Genomic DNA, 20,103 nt, shown 5'->3' on the forward strand with positions numbered 1-20,103 from the left:
ACATTTTATGTATGATTGATTATAGTAGGCTAAAATAGACTATTATCTATATGTATATGTACTCGGATACACAACTTCAATACAATTGTAATCTATCGAGATTATATTTTAATATAATTTATAAAAATTTTAATTTATTTTACTATATTTAAAAATAAAATATGGTTAAACATTTTAATTTGTTAATTATATGGACACGTAGATATATACTAAATGAAAATATGGATGGGATTAAACTTATGTAAGGTAGACTATGATATATTGTTACAAGTGAAACCAAAGAAAAAAAGTTCTAAAATAATAATTGAACCAAAAAGAACACATTAAATTAAAGCACATATATTTTCAAACAAAAAACGTGTTAGCTTTAATTTTCCCAAGCTGCAGATGATGATCATTTTCATAATCAATCATATACCTTCTTCTTCTTCACACACTTCAAATTAAAACGACCCATCTAAAATTATACACAGGTACGTGTGACATAATCTGATGTTTAATTTCTTCATGCCGGCCGATGGACGGTGGTGGTTATTCCCTTCTCTTTTCTCCAATCTTCTTTCATCTTCTGCTCTCTGCACTCGGCACTACAAAAAGCTGTATCTCCCCTACAAATAAATCAACCCAAAATCAAACTCACACTCTATTTGACAAAATATTAAAACTGTAATGGTTTTACGACAAAAAAAATAAAATAAAATAAATTAAGTGATAGATTTCAAGCACCTTAAAAGATCAGTATATATGCTTTAGTTTCAAACAATCTTGTTAGAAACATATATTGAGTGTTGGATAATTAAGAACTATACTCTAAGTTAATATAATTCATTTTTTGTATTCTTTAATTTGATTTGAGAGAGTGTTTTCTTTATAATTGAGGTCGCAGAGATTCTATGTGACTACGAAGAACACTATACCAGTTATTTACCTTATCTATAAACTACGTCTATCTTTCCAAATAAAAAGGATATAACTGCAACTTAAGATTGCAACAGATTATTATTACTCTTATCATAATTTTGTAAGAAGCATAAAAATGAAAAAGAAGTTAAGCTAAATTCAAAGAAAGCATGAGGGGTAAGAGATGAGAAGAGAGAAAAATATCGTACATGTACATATAAATGTCACGGCCGGGTGATAGACGGCGGCGACAGAAGGTGCAACTACGGAGAAAGTGATCGGAAGAACGGTGGTCAATGTCTTTGTTAAAGGCGGCGGGGGAGAGATTTTTGCGGCCTCTCGGTGACACAAAAGATAAGGTATAATTCATTACATCACAATCCAAACTTTGGCTGCTGCAGATGACGGGAGGAATTTCTCCGGTGGTCGGAACCTGATGATCTTCGGACGGCTCTTGACCCTCCACGTGGCTTAGATCGACGGTTATCCCTGATACACTGCTGGTTCTCTTCATTTGGCCTCGTGGACGCTTCCCGAGTAACATCATATCTACTTCTTAGAGAGAAAGAGAAGGAAAGGTTGGGGAATAAGAGAAGATGAAGAGTGAATGATATTATAAAATAAAGAAATAAAATAAGAACAAAAAGGGTAAGTCTAATTTTTGGTTCTATGTTAGGTTGAATTTGTTAAGATTATCAATCCACCAATAATCCCACAACTTTTGAGTTAGTGGTTTAGATTATATGACTAATACAGTATATCCTTTCCACCCATTTGGAAATTTGTACAATGTTTAACTATAATGAAAAATAAATATACAAAATCCATCTCTTTGAAATTTGTACTTTGCCTTTCAAATATTCTTAAGTTTGTTTTTTAAAAATACCATCTAAAAAATAATTCAAAAATATTTATTTTTTCGATTTACATTTTAAAAGTATTTGTTGATATATGAATGGAAACCGTTAATTATACCTCGTTGTTAAAATATATGTAATTTTCTAAAAGTTGTATTGACATCGTTAATACCACCGTGTGTTTTGAGAGGAGATTTTGATTTTGGAATTTTAAGAATTTTATGTTTCAACTTGATTGATTTTTTTTTTTTTTTTTTTTTTTTGATTGCTAAAGAAGATTAGTATAAGAAACGACTACATAGGAGAAAAATGAGAATATAACGATAAAATTATCTATATAATTTGTTTTGGAACTTTTCAAATTCCGAAAAACTTTAAACAATTTGATGATGGTGGAAATATTTTTATTTATTTTCTATTTTAGAGATATTTTTTCTACTAAGTATCAGTGGTTTATGCTTATATGCACTAAGGTCAGGGTGAAAGTTTAAGGACATTTTTAAAAAATTTTAAAATTCAAATGTATTGACCACCTGAAGCAAAATTCATGGATATATATATATATATATATATATATATATATATATATATATATATATATATATATTGTAATTTTACCTTATATATATATAATTGCAAGCTAAAACTTCCAACTACATTACTGAAAGTATCTTCTCTTAATTAATTATGTAAATATAGAGATTAATAATAAAATCTTTTTTTAGTACAATTGAGGTGATGGATTCGAATACAAAATTATATATACATCCAATTTGTTAACAATATATATTATATTAATTATTAGTTGAATTATATTAATTTTGACTAATATAAACATAATTTATTAGATAAAACATTGTTACTATATTAAAAGTTAATCTTTTTGAAAAGAAAATTAACAAATATTGGAAACAATAGGCAAATTATTGGAATTAAAATGATGGTTTAATATTTAATTTTTAAAAGAAAAGTGAATGATGAGAGGAGACAAGTCCACATCTTAATTTTATATGCTCCATCATTATATTGCATTTTGTATATAAAATTGCAATTTTAAATTATTTTCAAGTGTATGGATGGCTACTTATTTTATTTAAATAATTAAAATCAGACATATTTTTAAAAATAGTAAAAATAAAAAATTTATTTGAGAAAAAATTTATGTAGATGTAACAAAACACCAAACTATTTACGGCCCGTACAACAAAGCTCATAAACTTTTTAAATATTCTAGGTTTACCATTCCATCTTTCATTTCTTGGTGCATCTTCTGTTATTTCTTCGTCTTCCTCGTGCGATTTCGTTTTTCTTCCTCCTTTTTTTTCTGTAATTTCTTTCCATTATCTTTCTTAATTTTTAAATGTAAAAAAGTAAAAGTGTAAAAAAAATAAATGAAACAAAAGATCGTATATAGCCATTGTAAACGATCGTTTTAAAAAAAAGTAAACGATCGTGTTAAAAAAATAAAAGATCATGTATAAAGAATCTAAAAAAAATCATTTGGATTGAAGTAGTCAAATGTAAATGATTGTGTAAAAAAAAAATAAACAATCGTGTAAAAAAAGTAAACGAAGAAATCTAAACGATCGTGTAACAAAAGAATTTAAAAAATCGTGTACCAAATTTTGAAAAAAAAATCATTTAGATTTGAATCCTCAAATCTAAATGATCAAATCTAAACGATCAATCGTGTAACCAAATTTAAACGTAACCAAATTAAACGATGAAATTGAAAAGATAAATTGTAGTCATATATAAACCGTATCAAATAATAACCAAATATAAACGATCGCAAATATATTACGCGCGCGTTGTTGACAGCGTTATTAACGGAGCATTTTTGGTATTTTATACAATGTGCTTCTAGACTTTTTCCGTTTTTGAAATTATTCTATAGAATATAAATATTTTGTCGTTTTTTTATATTTTTGAAAAGACCTATTTATTAAATTAATATTTTTAAATAGTTTCATTGTTTTTCTCTATTCTTATCAATTTTCTTAAAATAAAAGTTCATATTAGATATAATAATTAAATCTAAATAAATTACTTAAAAAGAAAATTAATTTCAATATTTTTAAAATTTATTGAAAAATTACAAATAAATATTTTAAAATACACCAATATAAATGAATTTATTCACAAATATAATCAAATTTTACTTTCTTTTAATCTTAAATTGCGATCTCGTATATACATTTTGCTTGGAGATTCAAATAACAAAATTACAAAGATACTATATTTATATGAATTTATTTTCATCTATTATTAAGAAATTAAAATTTTTACTATATATATATATATATATATATATATATATATATATATTGAACTGTTTTTTCTCATTTAAACAAGATCAATTTTCTCAATTACGAATTTAATAACTTGATCATAATTGTATATATTTAAATCATAAATTTTACCAAAAAGAAAATTGTAATTATAGTTCAACTTTCAATTTTTAGTTTTAATTAAGCAGTCTCTCATTTTATATTATTATTTGAATGTTGATAAATGTCAATACTTTACTTATTTATATAATAGTATATATATATATATCACCAATCAATCCTTACTCATTGAATTAACAGGTAATCATTAAGCTATATATATAAATATATATATATATATATAAAACATGTTCTATTAAAAACATTGTCTTGTATAAGTTTTTCTTTTTGTTTTGAAAAGTGTTAAAATTTACTCATCTCAATGCCAAATGTCCAAAATATATTCCTCAAATAAATAGTTTTTTTCTTTCAAAAGTGAAGAGATGAGACACCATCATTTTCACCTCTAATCTATCACAATATAGATAAGTTTTTCAATGACATGCAATTGATATATGTCAAAACAACAACCAAATAGTTTACTAATATTTTGGTTTAAGTTAAAAGAAAAAAAATGACATGGCCATGACATATCATCCATGTCATTGATTTACATAAGAAACCATAATAACATGTGTTGCATTGCTCTTTCTTTCTTGCCTAATTTACAATCTTGTTATGTTTTTCTTTTTTTCATAAATTTTTCTCTAACTTCTCTAAAAGAATGGGCATTTTTCACAATATTGTCTTAAACAACTTATAATAATATATCATTGATCATATAAACTAAATGAGATCATTAATACCTTTCTAATATGGTTGATTAATTGGTTCTCGTAAACTCTCACATGTGTTATGATTAATATTTATAATACCTCTCTGAGTAATATTTCACATGTGTTATGATTAATTGGTTCTCGTAAACTTTCACATGGTTGGTTAATTGGTTCTCGTAAACTTTCGCGTCATTTATCTTTGTTTTATTAAAATACCATATTTGATATAATATATAAATATTTTAAATCTTAAGTATATATCTAATTAGTTGAATTACAACCTTTGAGACTTGTGACTACTTGGTACTGAATTTTAAAAAATATCTACTAAATGTCTAATTTTGAAAGCTTTGTTCCGTATAATATTCTTTTCCTTTTTGAAGAAAAATTAAGTTAATTTTTTTTCAATTTAAATAGATGTATTCTTAGCTAAATTCAAAAAACTGGTTTAGCAAAAGAGGAATCGTTTTAAATTGAAAATTTGCTGAAAATATCTACAAAATATAACAAAATTTAGATTCTATTGATGATAAACATTGATAGAATACGAAATTTTGCTATATTTTATAAATATTTTGGTTCATTATATTATATTTAAGAATGTCCTTTTATAAAAATTAGTTTCCCAAAGTTGTCAAAACCTAGATTGGTTTCTAAAAATGTTGGTAAAATATAGACATCAACAGTGAAAAAATTTAGAGATGGAAAAAGTGTTGATAGATGACTTAATTAATTTCAAAATCTAAAAACAAAAAAATAAATGGTCATCAAAATGGAGACTAAACTTTCAATTTAATTATATTGGGTTTTGTAAGGTCCCATGAACGAGCTCGAATCACATCTTAATGAGAGATACTAAAGATATAAAAGTATTAAAAAACTTAAAAGAATCGAAAGTTACGTATATATACCAACATGATACATTTTTATCTTTAGGAACTCAATCATAATAAATTCAAATCTAAACTTGTTTAATTTTAAACAATCTTTTGTAGATAGACTATTTATAACGGTGGAGTCAAATCGAAGAATGCTTGGATAACTAAAACTCTTAGGAGACTTTAATTTGAAATATTAAATAAGTACAAAATAAAAAAATGTAGGGAAGAATATTATTAAGAAGAAAATGAGAATGGGATGAAAGGTGAGTTTTGTAGTGGTCTTCTCTAATTATGGAAATATGCAATTATTAGGTATGGGTTTGAGTCAATTATTGGGTCCCTTCATTGGGGGAGGAAACTCAAACATATTGAATGAATTTATCAATAATGTTCTCACCTTCCATATTGTCTATTTCTAATTTAATAAGATAAAAAAAATTCAAAAGATTATAAATTGGAATTATTAAGGTAATAAGACAATTGATATTACATCAACCTATATAACTAAGGTGGTCTTCTGGCTCCCACCATTCTCATCCATCAATATCATACTCCACTTGTCCTCTAATTGTTTTGCTTTCTTTTCTTCTTTTCATGTTGGAACTTTCTAGTCTTTCACATTTGTGTTCATATTTTATTCCAATATTTAAAGAATATAATATATTTACGAGAATTTTTGATCGAACAATATAATTGACACTTGATAAGTTTAGAATGATTAATTAGAATCAAGATAGATCAAGAATGGTCGATGAATAGAGCCATTAAGAATATTAAAAGGAAGAAACTGAAATGAATGAATATATTTTACCAATTTAATCCAATTCATGTTCGCGACCTAAATTATTTCTATATGTTTTGTTTCACACGTATGAGAAGAAAATTGTATATCTTATATCATTACTAAGACTACATATTTTTTTAAAAAAATTTAACCAATTAAAAAACATTACTAAATGATGTCAAAATAAATTTAAATAAGGAATATTTTTATAAACAACAAAACATTGAAATTATTTACAAAATATAGCAAAATTCATATCCAACTGTCTATACTCCATCTAAGTTTTTTTGCTATATTTTGGATTTTTTTTTAAATAATGTGGTTTATAAAAATATTATCAGAAATAGGGTAAACCGGAAAGTATTGTAAAAAATGGGGTAGTGAAGTCGTGTACCCGGTACACGACTTCCACAAAATCGTGGGACTGGTATATGATTTGGGCCGACATCGTGAACCCGGCCCACGACAATTGACTGGAGTCGTGTACACGGTACACGACTTCTGACTGTAGTCGTGTACCGCGTACACGTTTTCCGTACAGGTGGCAGTCAACAGTCAGGTTGACTGTCAGTTTGTCGGGTAGCGGGGAAATCGTGTATGTTGCACACGATTTCCGTACGTGCAGACTGACAAATGGCAGTCAACAGTAACGTTGACTTCCAATTTGTCCGGTGGTGCGGGAGTCGTGTACACCGTACACGACTTCCTTCACGTGAACAGCCACGTGTCATTCATGCAGGAAGTCGTGTCCCATTTACACGACTTCCCCGCCTATAAATACCCCCCACCCGATTTCATTTCTTCATCCCTCCTTCCATTCTCAAAAAATTTCCCTCTCCCTCTTCCTTTTTTTCACTCTCTTCTGAAATTTTGCTTCATTTTCCTCTTCTCCTTTACTCCTCAACTATCTCCTCTACCTTTCTTCTCCATCCAACTCCATCAAAGTGTGAAGTAAGTTTTATTATGTTTTATATATTTATTTATTAGTTATATATTATTTTTAGATTTTTATATATTTGTATTTATTAGTTATATATTGATTTTAGGTTGTTGTATATTTTTAGAATATTATTGGAATAGTTATTATTAATTATGTATTGTTATTAGGTTGTTATATATATATTTTTCTTTATTAGTTATATATTATTTTTAGGTTGTTATATATTTTTCTTTATTAGTTGTACATACACGCCCGACATTATGGCATCGCTTCCTGTTAGATGTCAGAGTGGTCAAGCGGTATGGACTTACGTGGGTCCATTGATTTGTTTCCATCTGGTCGAGAAACATCAACCAGATCGCGTATTGCGACCGTTTAATATGTTGCAAACGCCACCAGCGATTAGCTACACAGATCAGAGGTTGCATCAAATAGATTTAAGGGGTAAACGTGATCAAGATTGGCGTCGGATTCATGCGGAACATATCGGGGTGTGGAATTCGCGATATGATTTTCGGGTTGAAGCACCCACCACAAGCGAACCGACGGTATCAGAGAACTATTTTGTTTGGTATAGGTCGATTACCAGACGCTTTATCACCCAAGAGGGCGCTTTCTATCATTGCATGGTAAGGATTTAATATGCTTTGTTTTATACATTTAATCAAAATAAAACAATAATTTGGTTTGTATTACTTGCAATCTTTCAGTATGATTTTATTGACGAAGTACAAACTTTCTCCGTGGAACACGATATAGAAGCTTTAGAGCAAATATGTGACAGAACCATAGAGCGCGTAGATCACATTATTCAACAGACTCGACGATTTACTGTTGCTGACACAGATCGTAGACGCATGCGACGTAGACGACGACGGCAAGGCGATGATGTCGTAGAGGGTGATGAGGATAATTAAAAGTTTGTAAATTAATTTTGAATTCTTGTTAATTTCAATTAAAAATGTATAAGACATTGTTAATTAATTTTTTAAATGTCTAACATTTTTAAAAGTATAGTAGTTTTTTACTAAAAAATTTGACTATAAACTCTTGAAAACTTACACATTTAGTACACAAACAATTTATCTCGATTCAATTGAAATTTAGAACATATCGTTTACACCGAAATTATATTAAAATCTTCACAAAGGAAACTAACACAAGTATTTGCTAAACATAATTTGAGTTGTCATCCAATAATAATTCTAATTCTAATTCTAATAATAATAATAATAATAATATTGATAAAAATAATAATAACATAATAATACTAATAATAATAATAATAATAATAATAATAATAATAATAATAATTACAATAATAATAATAATAATAATATATACTAATAATAATAATAATAATAATAATAATAATAATAATAATAATATATACTAATAATAATAATAATAATAATATATACTAATAATAATAATAATAATAACAACAACAACACTAAACATAATAATAGTAATAATAATAATAATAATAATAATAATAATAATAATAATAAAAATAACAACATAATATTAAATTAAAATAAAGAAGTCGTGTACCCGGTACACGACTTCTTTCCACGTTGGACGAAACTTGGACGGTCAACAAGTCCAAGCTGGTGTGGAAGTCGTGTACCCCGTACACGACTTCCTTCCAAATTTCCAGAATCACCCTATTTTTACAATATTTTGTCCCATCACCCTACTTTTGCAATTTCTTTTCACCTCACCCTATTTTTGTCAATAATTTAAAAAAAAAACCATATTTCCTAAAATAACCCTATATTTTGTTAATAGTTTCATTTTTTTTCTATCTATAACAATTTCTCTTTTCCTTCAAAGAAATAATAATGAAAATTATTTTAAATTACAAGACTTCTTACGATATTTATAAATATAACAAAATATTGTAATCTATATATAAAGATCATGATAGATCAAGATAAGACTACTATCTATCGACATATATAATAGTTTATTACGATCTATATACTATATACTGTACTCTATTTTGTAAACTTTTTATTCATTTGGTTATAAATGAAAATAGACCTAATAATAATAATAATAATAATAATAATAATAATAATAATAATAATAATAATATTATTATTATTATTATTATTATTATTATTATTATTATTATTATTATTATTATTATTATTATTATGTATTTCATTACTATTTTAATAGATAGCATTGTCTTTATTTTATAATATATTTAATATTAGGAATAACTAATTAAAAAATTGTATCAAGTCAAAAAATTATTAAATAAATTTTTGTTAAAAGAATATAGCCCAATTTTAATTGAATATATTATCTAATCAAAATATTTTATTCTAAACAAATGTAGCAAATTAAATAGATGGTTTTTTTTTTTAATTTCAATAAAGGATTCGATCTAATAAAAGAATAGAAGGATATTTTTGTCTAAAAAAAAATATCAGTAGTAAAAATAAGAGAGAGGAAGAGAAAGTTTTAAAATAATTAAAGGGAAATTACAATTTTAGTTCATTTATTTTAAATTAGAAAGTTACCTCTAATTCTATTTTCTTTTTTCTAAAAAACTTATCAATTTCATATTTGAACATATGTTTTATAGCTTATTCAAAAAAATAATTAGAACGTTTTTTAAAGTTTAAATTAGGATGATAAAATAGAAAATTAATAATTAAGATACAATATTTCCAGTTTTCTACTTTTTATGCTTATCAAGAAATTTTATCTTCTATCTTTCACAATACTTTAGAAACTATATCTTACAAGTTACTAACTATAACACTCGAAAAGATAAGTTTACTAACCGAACATATTAACTTTGCTGGATGGGTTAAGAAACCCTGTAAACATGGAGATGGGAAAAGACTTTTCAAGTTTGAGGGCAATGATATATTCAACAGAAGTCTGTAGACAAAAATACATAGCTTACCTCTCTCTTTTCTTTTCTTTTTTTTTTTTTTTTCCTAAAATAAAATTTTAGATACAGATATTTAATTATATATTCATGTCAGAATAATTCTGCAATCTTTGTCCAAATTTCTTTCCAAATGATGGTTGAAAATTAATATTATTATTTCTTGTTATTATCAGAAACATTCAGAGGATGGTCTTAATCTATAGAGGGAATGGATATGAAATAATAATAGTTGGGAGTTGTATGTGAATTGGGTTGAAATATGCTTTAGATCCAATCTAACTATTCGAGTTGTAAATTTTTTCAATTTGAATGACTTATTAAAAGATGAACTCAATCCAACCCAACTTGATCATTAAATATTCAAATTAAGTTAGGTTGGGTTCATTTACTCAAAATTTTGTTTCATAAGGATGTAAAATGTTAATGATACAAATTTGATTTAACTATTTCATATATTAAATTAAGATTAATATTTCATATATTGAATCAAGATTAATATAGGGGAAGTTGTTGTAAGTAGAAAATATTGTTGAAAATATACACAATTATCGGAAGATTTCATGTTAGACACATTTTGACATTAATAATAAGTTTTGGATGGGTTTGTGTTACTTAGGATGGATCCTTGAATCATCCCAACCCAAAAAAGAATCTTTTATGTGAACTCTAATCCAAGAGATTAGATCATTGGGCTTTTCGAACGCCCCTAAATTAATGGCCTTACGAAAATAAAGTTAAGAACCATTCTACTCAATAAATTGATTTAAATAAGAGAGACGTATCTTAAGAAAATCTCAACAAAAATGAAATTGAAATACAACCAATTTTGGTCAACATAAAAATAAAATCAAATTCACAACAATACTTCAATATTTTACACGTAAAAGCAACTCTAAAGTCTAAAGTCTAAAGTCAACATTATTATTTTTCTTTTTTTCTTTCATCCTTTTTCATTTTCTAACACAAAGAAAATAAGCAGCTAAAATGATGGGCTCGGCCCTTGGATTATCACTGGAATGTGACACCATTGGCATCATAAGATTTGAATAAATTCATTTGATAATCATTCTAAAGCTTCACTAATGATAATAACTCTGATTTTTTTCCACATCATTCCTAACTAACCTTGACTTTTGTAGAAGAGAAATTTCCCATGAAAATGTAGAATTGTCTCAAGTAGTAATTTTGGGGTTAAATTATTATCTTCTAGTCCTTATATATTAACTTTTAGTTTCAACTTGGAAGCTATATTTTCATAAATTTGATGAAGTTTCATATAAGTTTATTGGACAGAGGAAAAGGAAGTTTGAAAATAACAGATATGAGAAGAAGACCATAAAATTGATTACTGCTTCAATGAAATCCACAGATCTGTAGTGAAGCATAGTATCAAACAGTTCTTCCTAGATGTGCAGAATCCTAACTCTCAAATTTTTATCCCAAAAAAATAAGAAACAAATCAAAACGTCGAGCATCATAAAGACAGATATAGTAGAGAAAAATTTTATTCTTCTTTGCCCATGGCCATCAAGAACTCGCCTTCGCAGACGACATCCCCTCCAACGTATGCCTTCCCTTCCATTTTGGCAATTCCAAACTTCTTCTGCAACTTGACAAGAGTCATTCGCATGACCAACGTGTCTCCTGCGATCACGGGCTTTCGGAACCTCACTTTATCAATACCGACAAAGAAGAAATTTTCACGAGAGCCTCCCACATCTGGTTGCAGCATAACTATACCGCCAGTTTGAGCCATTGCCTACAAAACGAGCAATGATAGAGCTTTATAACATGCCTATTAAGTATCATGAAGACAAAATCCGTTCCGGTTTTAAGAGATCTTGTGAAAGTTATTGAGAAGTAGATAGTAAATGGGTGTATTATTATTCATGAGAAAGGACTAACCAACCGTTACACAAGAGAAGATTTTGGCCTAATGAAAGCCAAGAAATATGTTATTCCTGTTTAATAATAATTGCGTCATTTGTTTAAGCTCCTCATTTTCATTAATAGGTACCTTTATAAGCTCTCCATTCTACATTCTACTCGCCCAAGATTAACAGTGAACTTATATTTTGGTTCAACGAGATCTCATTATAAAGCATCAGCAGCTGTTTAGTCCCTTGGAAGATTTGATGTCTCTCTTTGGGCATCGATGACAAGTTTTTTTTTCTTTCTAATTATTCACTAGGACTTCTTTTGCTTGACTTGCCCTCACGTAGATAAGGTCTCCATTCTTGAACTAACACAATAGTCATCAATTCGCTCTCATAGGATGAGAAGTGATGTCTCATCTCAAGGTAAGAAAGCGGTTATATTATGTCAAGGTCAGTCCTTGCATCAACACAGCCCCTAGTCTAGTACCTTGAAAAGCATTAATCAGAATAATGAGAGGCTGAGGCAAGAGCTAAAAATGTGCTTGTAGATCCTTTAGCAACCTTCAGATTCTAAGTTACAGCTTCCACTTTTTTTTATTTTGGTGAAAATTATTCTTTTTAGCTTGTTTGGTCAAGGCCAGAGCTACAGTTCAATCTTTGGCAATAAACTTGTAGGAGTAGCCTATGAGACCCAAAATATCATGTCCTTGACGTACTTAGGAGGGTCACTTTACCATTGCCTTTATTTTGGGAAGGCTTGCAGACACCCTGTCAACTCATTTATACGTCCTAAACTACGCAATTTGGTAAAGAACAAAAGAACATTTCATACAGTTTGCAACTTAGCAATAAGCTGGTAACGCACAACCAGCTCTAAAACATTTACCTGATGTTGGGCATTTTCATCAACGGCAGGGCTACAAAATTTGAAATAACCAAAATGAATTGATTATCCAGTTCTCTAAATGGCTCATCGAAGTATTAACACTAAGAATCCCAACCATGGATGAATAAGCAACAAATCAACTATATATTGGCTAATTTACTAAAGAAGTCTAGTGGCAACCTATCAGAAAACTCCATGCTAATCAACCGAATCCCCTAAATTTGGCAAGAATTCACAGTTCACAAACGATACATTAATAGCAAAGGTGGATGAAATATTTTCCATGAGTAAAAAAATTTTCAAGCTAAATTAGGATTTAATACTCTTCATTGAAGTAGTCAACAAACGCAAAAGGAATTCATCATCCTCCATCCTTCCAAGGCTTCCAATCTTGTTTGAGAAGCTTCCTCCGCTTGATAGACATTAAAACTAGCAAAAAGATCCTTGCATAGTCAAACCAGATTTGAGAAATTCTGACTCCCAAAAAGTCTTTATTGCAATGCAATAATCTATAACCACCGATGGGTGTCAACCAGAATTTAAAAGAGAATTAGTTTCATGTTCAAAATTCAAACGTTTCTAAGCTTGTCTAGAGCTTGAGACAAGGAAAACTTGTGCCAGTATTTGTCAGGGTGCCACCTAACAGGAGATCTGAAATATGTTGAAACATAAAGAATGAAGAACTACAAAATAAATCAAGGCACTTGGAACCTCCCCTCTCAACTATGTTAACAAAAGCCCTAAATCACTCAACAATTGCTCGTCTTCCCTCAATCCCCCTCCCTCTTATTTAAGAACAAATACACTAAATAAGTCCCTACCAACTACCCTTATGCCCTTATGTTATTAATACCAAATTACTCCTAGGCATAAACTCCTATTAATTCCCTTACAGTATGCTTCGAATGAATAGGTTAGGTAATTTCACAATTCACAGTGATGTATGTGGTGGATTTCTTGAAACTCCGAACAAGACCCTAACCAGAATGGATTTAGGGGAAAAATGAAAAAAGAAAATAGACTTTGAACGGATTTATTCCAACCGAGGTGTGTTTCCTTTCATAATCAAAGTCTATTATTCATCAAGATGAAGCCTTTTCTAATAGTTAATAACCATCTGGTTCACTTGCCCAAAGTTCATGGACCCATTCGATTATTAACCTCCTTCGGTACGAGGACACAACCCTCAAAGCTCGAAATTACCCGATCAATATGTATCTTGGGACCAGGCCAATGAAATGACGGCTGCATTTAGGTGGGAGGTTGTCTTCCCATAGGATCCCTTCATTACTCTTAATCTCATCTGTTAGTCACCCTTTGGATGAAGCAAAGAGAACCTCAATCTAAATCTTTACACTAAGTAAACACTTAACAACATAGGGAAAAACAAGTACGATACAAAAATACATCACTCATTTTTTTAGCATATAAATGCATAGTTCCTATTTAATGTAGTTGGAGTCCCTTCTTTTAGCTCTGACTCCTTTTTGTTGAGCATGTGAATTCTTTCATTTTTATCTCAATGAAAGTTGTTATTAACAAAAATAAATTTAAAAAAAAAAAAAACCCATATAAATCACAAATTTGTTAACTTTGATTCTTTTTTTTTTTTTTTTTCTTTCTGGTGTTAGTACTAGTGATTCTAATTAATCAAGATAGTAAACAATTTGACAATATCATCATAATCCTCAAAAATCAACTTCAAGCTTAAGAACATACCTCAACCATGAGAACACCAGGCATGATGGGTCTCTCCGGGAAGTGCCCTGGAAAGAAACTCTCATTTATAGTGACATTCTTAATAGCAACAACCGAGACTCCAGGATTGTATTCAATAACTCTATCTACTAAAAGAATCGGAAACCTACATCAACATAAATCACAATGCATAAGAAGAAACCAAAATAAAATAAAAAATCGTCAAACCCCCGTACACAAAAAAACATACAAAGCAATTTCAACAAATACCTGTGAGGCAAGATTTTACGAATCTCATTGATATCCATAACAGTAGGAAAAGATGAAAACTCTGAAAAGAAGAGAAAAAAAATGAAACAAGCAAGAGAAAGACTAAAAAGAACAAAACCCGATTTGAAATTAGAGAGAAAGGAGGTTACTTTTTTCAATGGGATCGTCGCCATTGTTGAGAGAACAGCGGATAGTGGGAAGAGACTTGGAGCGAAAAGAGAGAGGGGGGGATCTGAAGAGGGATTTAGAGTTAGTGGTGGGAGGAAGAAGGCAAGTGGGCTTGTTGAGACATTGAGAATTGGTGAAGGAGAAGAGAGAATGGGAAGTGGCAGCCATTGATGCGAAAGAAAAGCGGAGAATTCCAAGGAAGTGGAAAAGGTAGGAACGAAGGTATGTGAATTTATGAAAATTGAATTTGACAAATCCAACCAATACGCATTGGCGTTGCAGGTGAGAGAACGATGAGATCGAGGTGCGCTATTAACTATTTGTTGTGTTTAATTAAATTACTAACTTCACTTACAATGTAACTTAAAACAAATTTCAATTACCTATCTTACAATCAAATTTTGTAGCTTAACTTATTTTACTCTCTACTAAACTTTTCAATCCTTGAATTTGTTTCTTTCCTGCTTAAAGTTTTAAAAATATACCATTTTAATTTCTAGACTAATTTTTCTTTTCTTTTTTTTTTTTAATGATATTGGAATGTTTAAACGAACAACTAGTTTAAGGTATGAGATGTAGGCACTAGCCAACAGCAACACCCGCCCTTTCTTGACTTTACAATTTTCTTCATCTTGATTTAATCTACATCTATATCTAAACTATGTATAAAACTCCTATATGAAGTAACTTTTTCTCACTATTTTACCCTTCTTATATAATTATTTTCATAATTGATTTAAGGGATGATTTTAAGGATCTTTTAAAAAATATAACATAACCGGCAAAATATTTATAATGGATAGAATAATTCTAAAAGCGAAAAAATGCTCATAGGTTCACCATAGAAAATATAAAAAATGTCTCGTTAACAATGCGCATATATATGGTAATGCACGTAATATATTTGATATAATTTGATTTAGATTTGTTTTTTTAATTCTATGTTTAATTTGGTTATATTTGGGGTAGCCAAATAAAAAAAAAAAAAAAATTCACCATCGTTTAGATTTGACAATTTTTTTTTCACGATCGTTTAGATTTGAGGTTTTTTTTTTAAAAGATTTTTTATAGACCATCTTTTATATTTGGTTACCCTAATCTAAATGGGTAAGCTATTTTTTTTAAAGATTCCTTACGAAAAGAATAAGAGAAAAACAATGAAAGAAATCATATTTGGTTATCCAAATCTAAACGACAAATAGGAACAAAGGTAGAGCAAACGTGTGATATTTAAAAAATGGCTCTTACACAATAGTAAATATTTCTAATTATGAAATATCTTTATTTATTTATTTCTAAAAAGAAAATCACTCTACTTTACCTTTAATTATAATTACATTGGTTTCAAAACTTTTGAAATTTTAGTAGTTTTGCGATATCATTCTTGTTACTGTAAAAGGTGTCTTCCTCGCTATATTTTCTAAAACTTGTCTCCTCTTGGTTTCTTTTGCACACAACTCAATTTCTCTCAAAATTCTTTTTTTTTTTTTTTGTTCCTTAATCTACGAAGTTTCCTCTAGCAAATTCTATATTGTATGACTGATTGACTAAGGCAAAAAATTATTAAAGAATTTCATTACACTCCAATAATTTTTAATAATTATTTAGCTCTTTCCACTCATGCTAGAAAATATTTGTAGAATGAATTTGGCTAGAAGATCATTCTTGGGTATTTGAGACCATCAATATGAATGTTTCCTTTGTTATGATATTTTTATCATTGCTTTGTTTTTTTTGTACTAAAAAAACAAGCACACTATGCTATATACTTAATTACTTGATAAATGCAAATATGTTTTTTTTTTATGTTTTTCATTTTCTTTTAATTGATATAATCTTCTTCTTGCTACAACAAAAATAAATAATGTGAAGTAGTCCTTTATTTTGTGATATATTTTAAAATCAAAGTAACCTACTTTTTGAAAGAAAAACATTTGTCATAATTTAAGAGATTTTGTATTAATTACAACTTCTCTTTTCTGGAATATTATGTTTTACCTAACTCATTAAACTTGAATATCTTAGCTTTCAAATACAAAAATCTTAACATCCTCATATTTTCCTTTTTTTTCCTTTTAGGTTCATTTTTTATTTCAATATTTATTAATTCGTAGTAGAAATTTATATATATATATATATACACACACACATAACTACGTTTTGTTTCTTTTTCTTCATTTTGAAGTTTATGTTTATTTTTTTTAAGTTTTGTAATTTTTGTTTTATATCCAATGATATAAAAGATAATAATTAATCTACTACTCATTTTATTATTTTAATAATTTTTTTATTTTTTCAATTATTTCTTTGCCTAAATTTTTAAAGAGAATATAAAATGAAAAAAATAATTCGAAAATTAATGTGACAAATCATGATATAGAAAAATGATTCAAATATCATGGGCATCGAACATATTAAGTCGTAGTATTATAAAAATGACACAAAGACCATTGTTGGTTGCACAAACATAACTTTCAAAATTACATTTAGGTCCATGGACTAGAGTAAAAATAAATAGGCCCAAACTTAGATTATATATTGGATTGGGCTTACGAATGAACAAACGTAGGCCCATTTTGTTACATTCCCTTTCTGCTCCATGAAAATAAAGATTTTCTGTCTTATGGCCAAATAACTTAAGTATTACCGTAGATGATGTAATGTAAAGAAAATTTACATAAAACTCACTAACAATAATGTATTTGTTACGTTTATGGGTAGAGGAGAAGAATAATCTTATTAAAGAGAACATTTTCTAATAAAAACGATGACTACTAAGTTAGAGAGTCTATATATTTCATCATTTCTAAATTCTTATTGATTGTTTGTAGCATCACATGACGAATTTAAGGTATTCCAACACTATTAATGATAGATCTTATTACTAAAAGAAGTTTGTTAGTTGTTGGAGTCTATTAGCAATAAAATTTAAAATGTTATAACATACTCGATTCGTTGTCAAATCCAACCATAACTTAGTTGGAGAAGACATTAAATAGAAAAAAAGGATATGAAATTAGGTTAGGATCACTCAAAACGTTGATAGTTGGATTTGAAATACTTATGGTGAATGAAGGCTTCCATTATACGCTTTTGAGTAGTAGAAATCTCTAAGTCACACATTGCAAGAAAAACATTATTCCATAGATACACAAAAATAAATTTAGAGATCAGCAAAGGGATACATGGAAAAGAAAAATTACATGTGGGAAACATTAATAAAAAAAAATTACAATGATGTTGCAATTATGGTTTGAGAAATACTTTGGACACACTCCAAAATCAATGAAAAGACTTTGAATTCATGGGTTGTAGTAAGTCTCTTCCATATATTTTTCTTATATATCTATGTTATTACTATTAAAGGTGGTTATTTTGTAGTTGTTTTTTAGCATTGGTTATATAGTTTATGTCACAGTGTTTAATAGTCAGTAAATTATAATAATTTGTATTTGAGAAACATATATTAAAGTTGTCTAAGTTAGTCTATGTATGAGATATATGTTATTTTAATCAAGATAGTTTTTTCTACTCTTTTCTTATAATATGAAGATCGATATCTATAAAATTCTGTTTCACTCACTGTATAAATTAATTGAACTAATTTATTAATTTACGTGTAGCTCAAATGATTAAAGCATAGATTTGTAACAAGTAAATAAAGAAGTTTAGAACACACTCCACCGTTATTAAATTGAGCCCTAAAATCTTGTAAATGTGTATAAATTTTTTGTCATACATAATAGTTGAGATTTTTTTTATATGTATCCAAACTTATTTTATTCTTTCAAAGAGTAAAAAAAAAAACACACACACATATGAAAAGCGATCATATCCTTATCTTTAATTTCCTAGAAGAAAGAAAAAAAATATTTTTGATGCATCGGTTTTATATATAGTTTTTATTTAGTACCTATGTTTCGAGTAGAAGTCTTTTTGATTTGCTTATTCTCAAAATATTTCTATCAATGTCAAATTACTAAAATAAAACTATACTCAACATTAGAAATTATCATTAAACATATAAAAAAAAAGGATCGTTATTTGAAGTTGAAACCATATCAGAGAAGTTCACCAAAAGTTGAGTCCAAAGAATATTTTTTTTCTATTATGTTCTACAAAAATATGATCGAGATAGACCAACTCTTTTTCTTTTCTCACCCCTTTCTCACATACTCAATTGGGAACAAAAAAAAAAAAAAATTAGAACTTTGCATGATCAATAACCATACGATCGAGATCATATATCATTATGAGAAGTATAATGGGAACCTTTTATTTTGACAGTTGGTTGAATAATATTGTTTGGTGTTATATATATATATATATATATATATATATATATATATATTCAAGTGGACCCACATATATAAAAAGAATTGAATTAATTTGTCTTTTCCAATTAAGGAATCTTCTTCATATTATAAAAACTTTGACCTGAAAAACTGATCATGAAACCAAAGTCATGATTTTTGTTTAAAATTTCTTCATGGAAGTTTGTAATAAAGAACAAAGTTGAAGAAGAAGAAGGAGAAAAAAAATGGGGTTGGATATATATGTCATGATTATATTTCATGGTCAAAAGAAGATAAGTTAATTATTTCCACACACACAAACAAGAATTTTAATTTTGGACTCATCTTCCTGTCTTCACTTTCATGTCACCTTCTATTTTTTTCATCCAAAATCCTTAAGCAGCTAATTATATATACTTTTGTTTGTCAAAACAAAAACTGCAGCAGCAACAGCCAGCAGCAGCATGCTGTTTTATGATCCCAATCTCTTCATCATATCTTTGCTGCTATGGAATGTCTCATGTGTA

The 20,103-nt window shown here is 28.1% G+C and overlaps 2 protein-coding genes across 2 annotated transcripts; both read right to left on the bottom strand.

Annotated features, from left to right (window-relative positions):
- Nucleotides 1-205: 205 nt before the first annotated feature.
- On the bottom strand, nt 206-1,705 carry LOC103494409 (FCS-Like Zinc finger 5). The gene is made up of 2 exons (XM_008455559.3): nt 1,110-1,705; nt 206-608 (listed from the first exon to the last, which is right to left on the bottom strand). The coding sequence occupies exons 1-2, from the start codon at nt 1,445-1,447 to the stop codon at nt 506-508; spliced, it is 441 nt and encodes a 146-aa protein (XP_008453781.2). The 5' UTR covers nt 1,448-1,705; the 3' UTR covers nt 206-505.
- A 9,999-nt stretch (nt 1,706-11,704) lies between these two features.
- On the bottom strand, nt 11,705-15,632 carry LOC103494410 (uncharacterized). The gene is made up of 4 exons (XM_008455560.3): nt 15,263-15,632; nt 15,114-15,174; nt 14,865-15,009; nt 11,705-12,141 (listed from the first exon to the last, which is right to left on the bottom strand). Exons 1-4 carry the CDS (start codon nt 15,447-15,449, stop codon nt 11,887-11,889), a joined length of 648 nt encoding a protein of 215 aa, XP_008453782.2. The 5' UTR covers nt 15,450-15,632; the 3' UTR covers nt 11,705-11,886.
- Between the last annotated feature and the right edge of the window lie 4,471 nt (nt 15,633-20,103).

Source organism: Cucumis melo, chromosome 7 (genome assembly GCF_025177605.1).
Source record: "Cucumis melo cultivar AY chromosome 7, USDA_Cmelo_AY_1.0, whole genome shotgun sequence".
Lineage (NCBI taxonomy): Eukaryota > Viridiplantae > Streptophyta > Magnoliopsida > Cucurbitales > Cucurbitaceae > Cucumis > Cucumis melo.

Coding starts and splice junctions, on each gene's coding strand:
- LOC103494409 (XM_008455559.3), bottom strand. CDS start 1,447: ATGATGTTACTCGGGAAGCGTCCACGAGGCCAAATGAAGAGAACCAGC. Junction 609..1,109: donor CGTGACATTTATATGTACAT/GTACGATATTTT, acceptor ATTTATTTGTAG/GGGAGATACAGCTTTTTGTA.
- LOC103494410 (XM_008455560.3), bottom strand. CDS start 15,449: ATGGCTGCCACTTCCCATTCTCTCTTCTCCTTCACCAATTCTCAATGT. Junction 15,010..15,113: donor CGTAAAATCTTGCCTCACAG/GTATTTGTTGAA, acceptor ATGTTGATGTAG/GTTTCCGATTCTTTTAGTAG. Junction 12,142..14,864: donor CTGGTGTTCTCATGGTTGAG/GTATGTTCTTAA, acceptor CTCGTTTTGTAG/GCAATGGCTCAAACTGGCGG.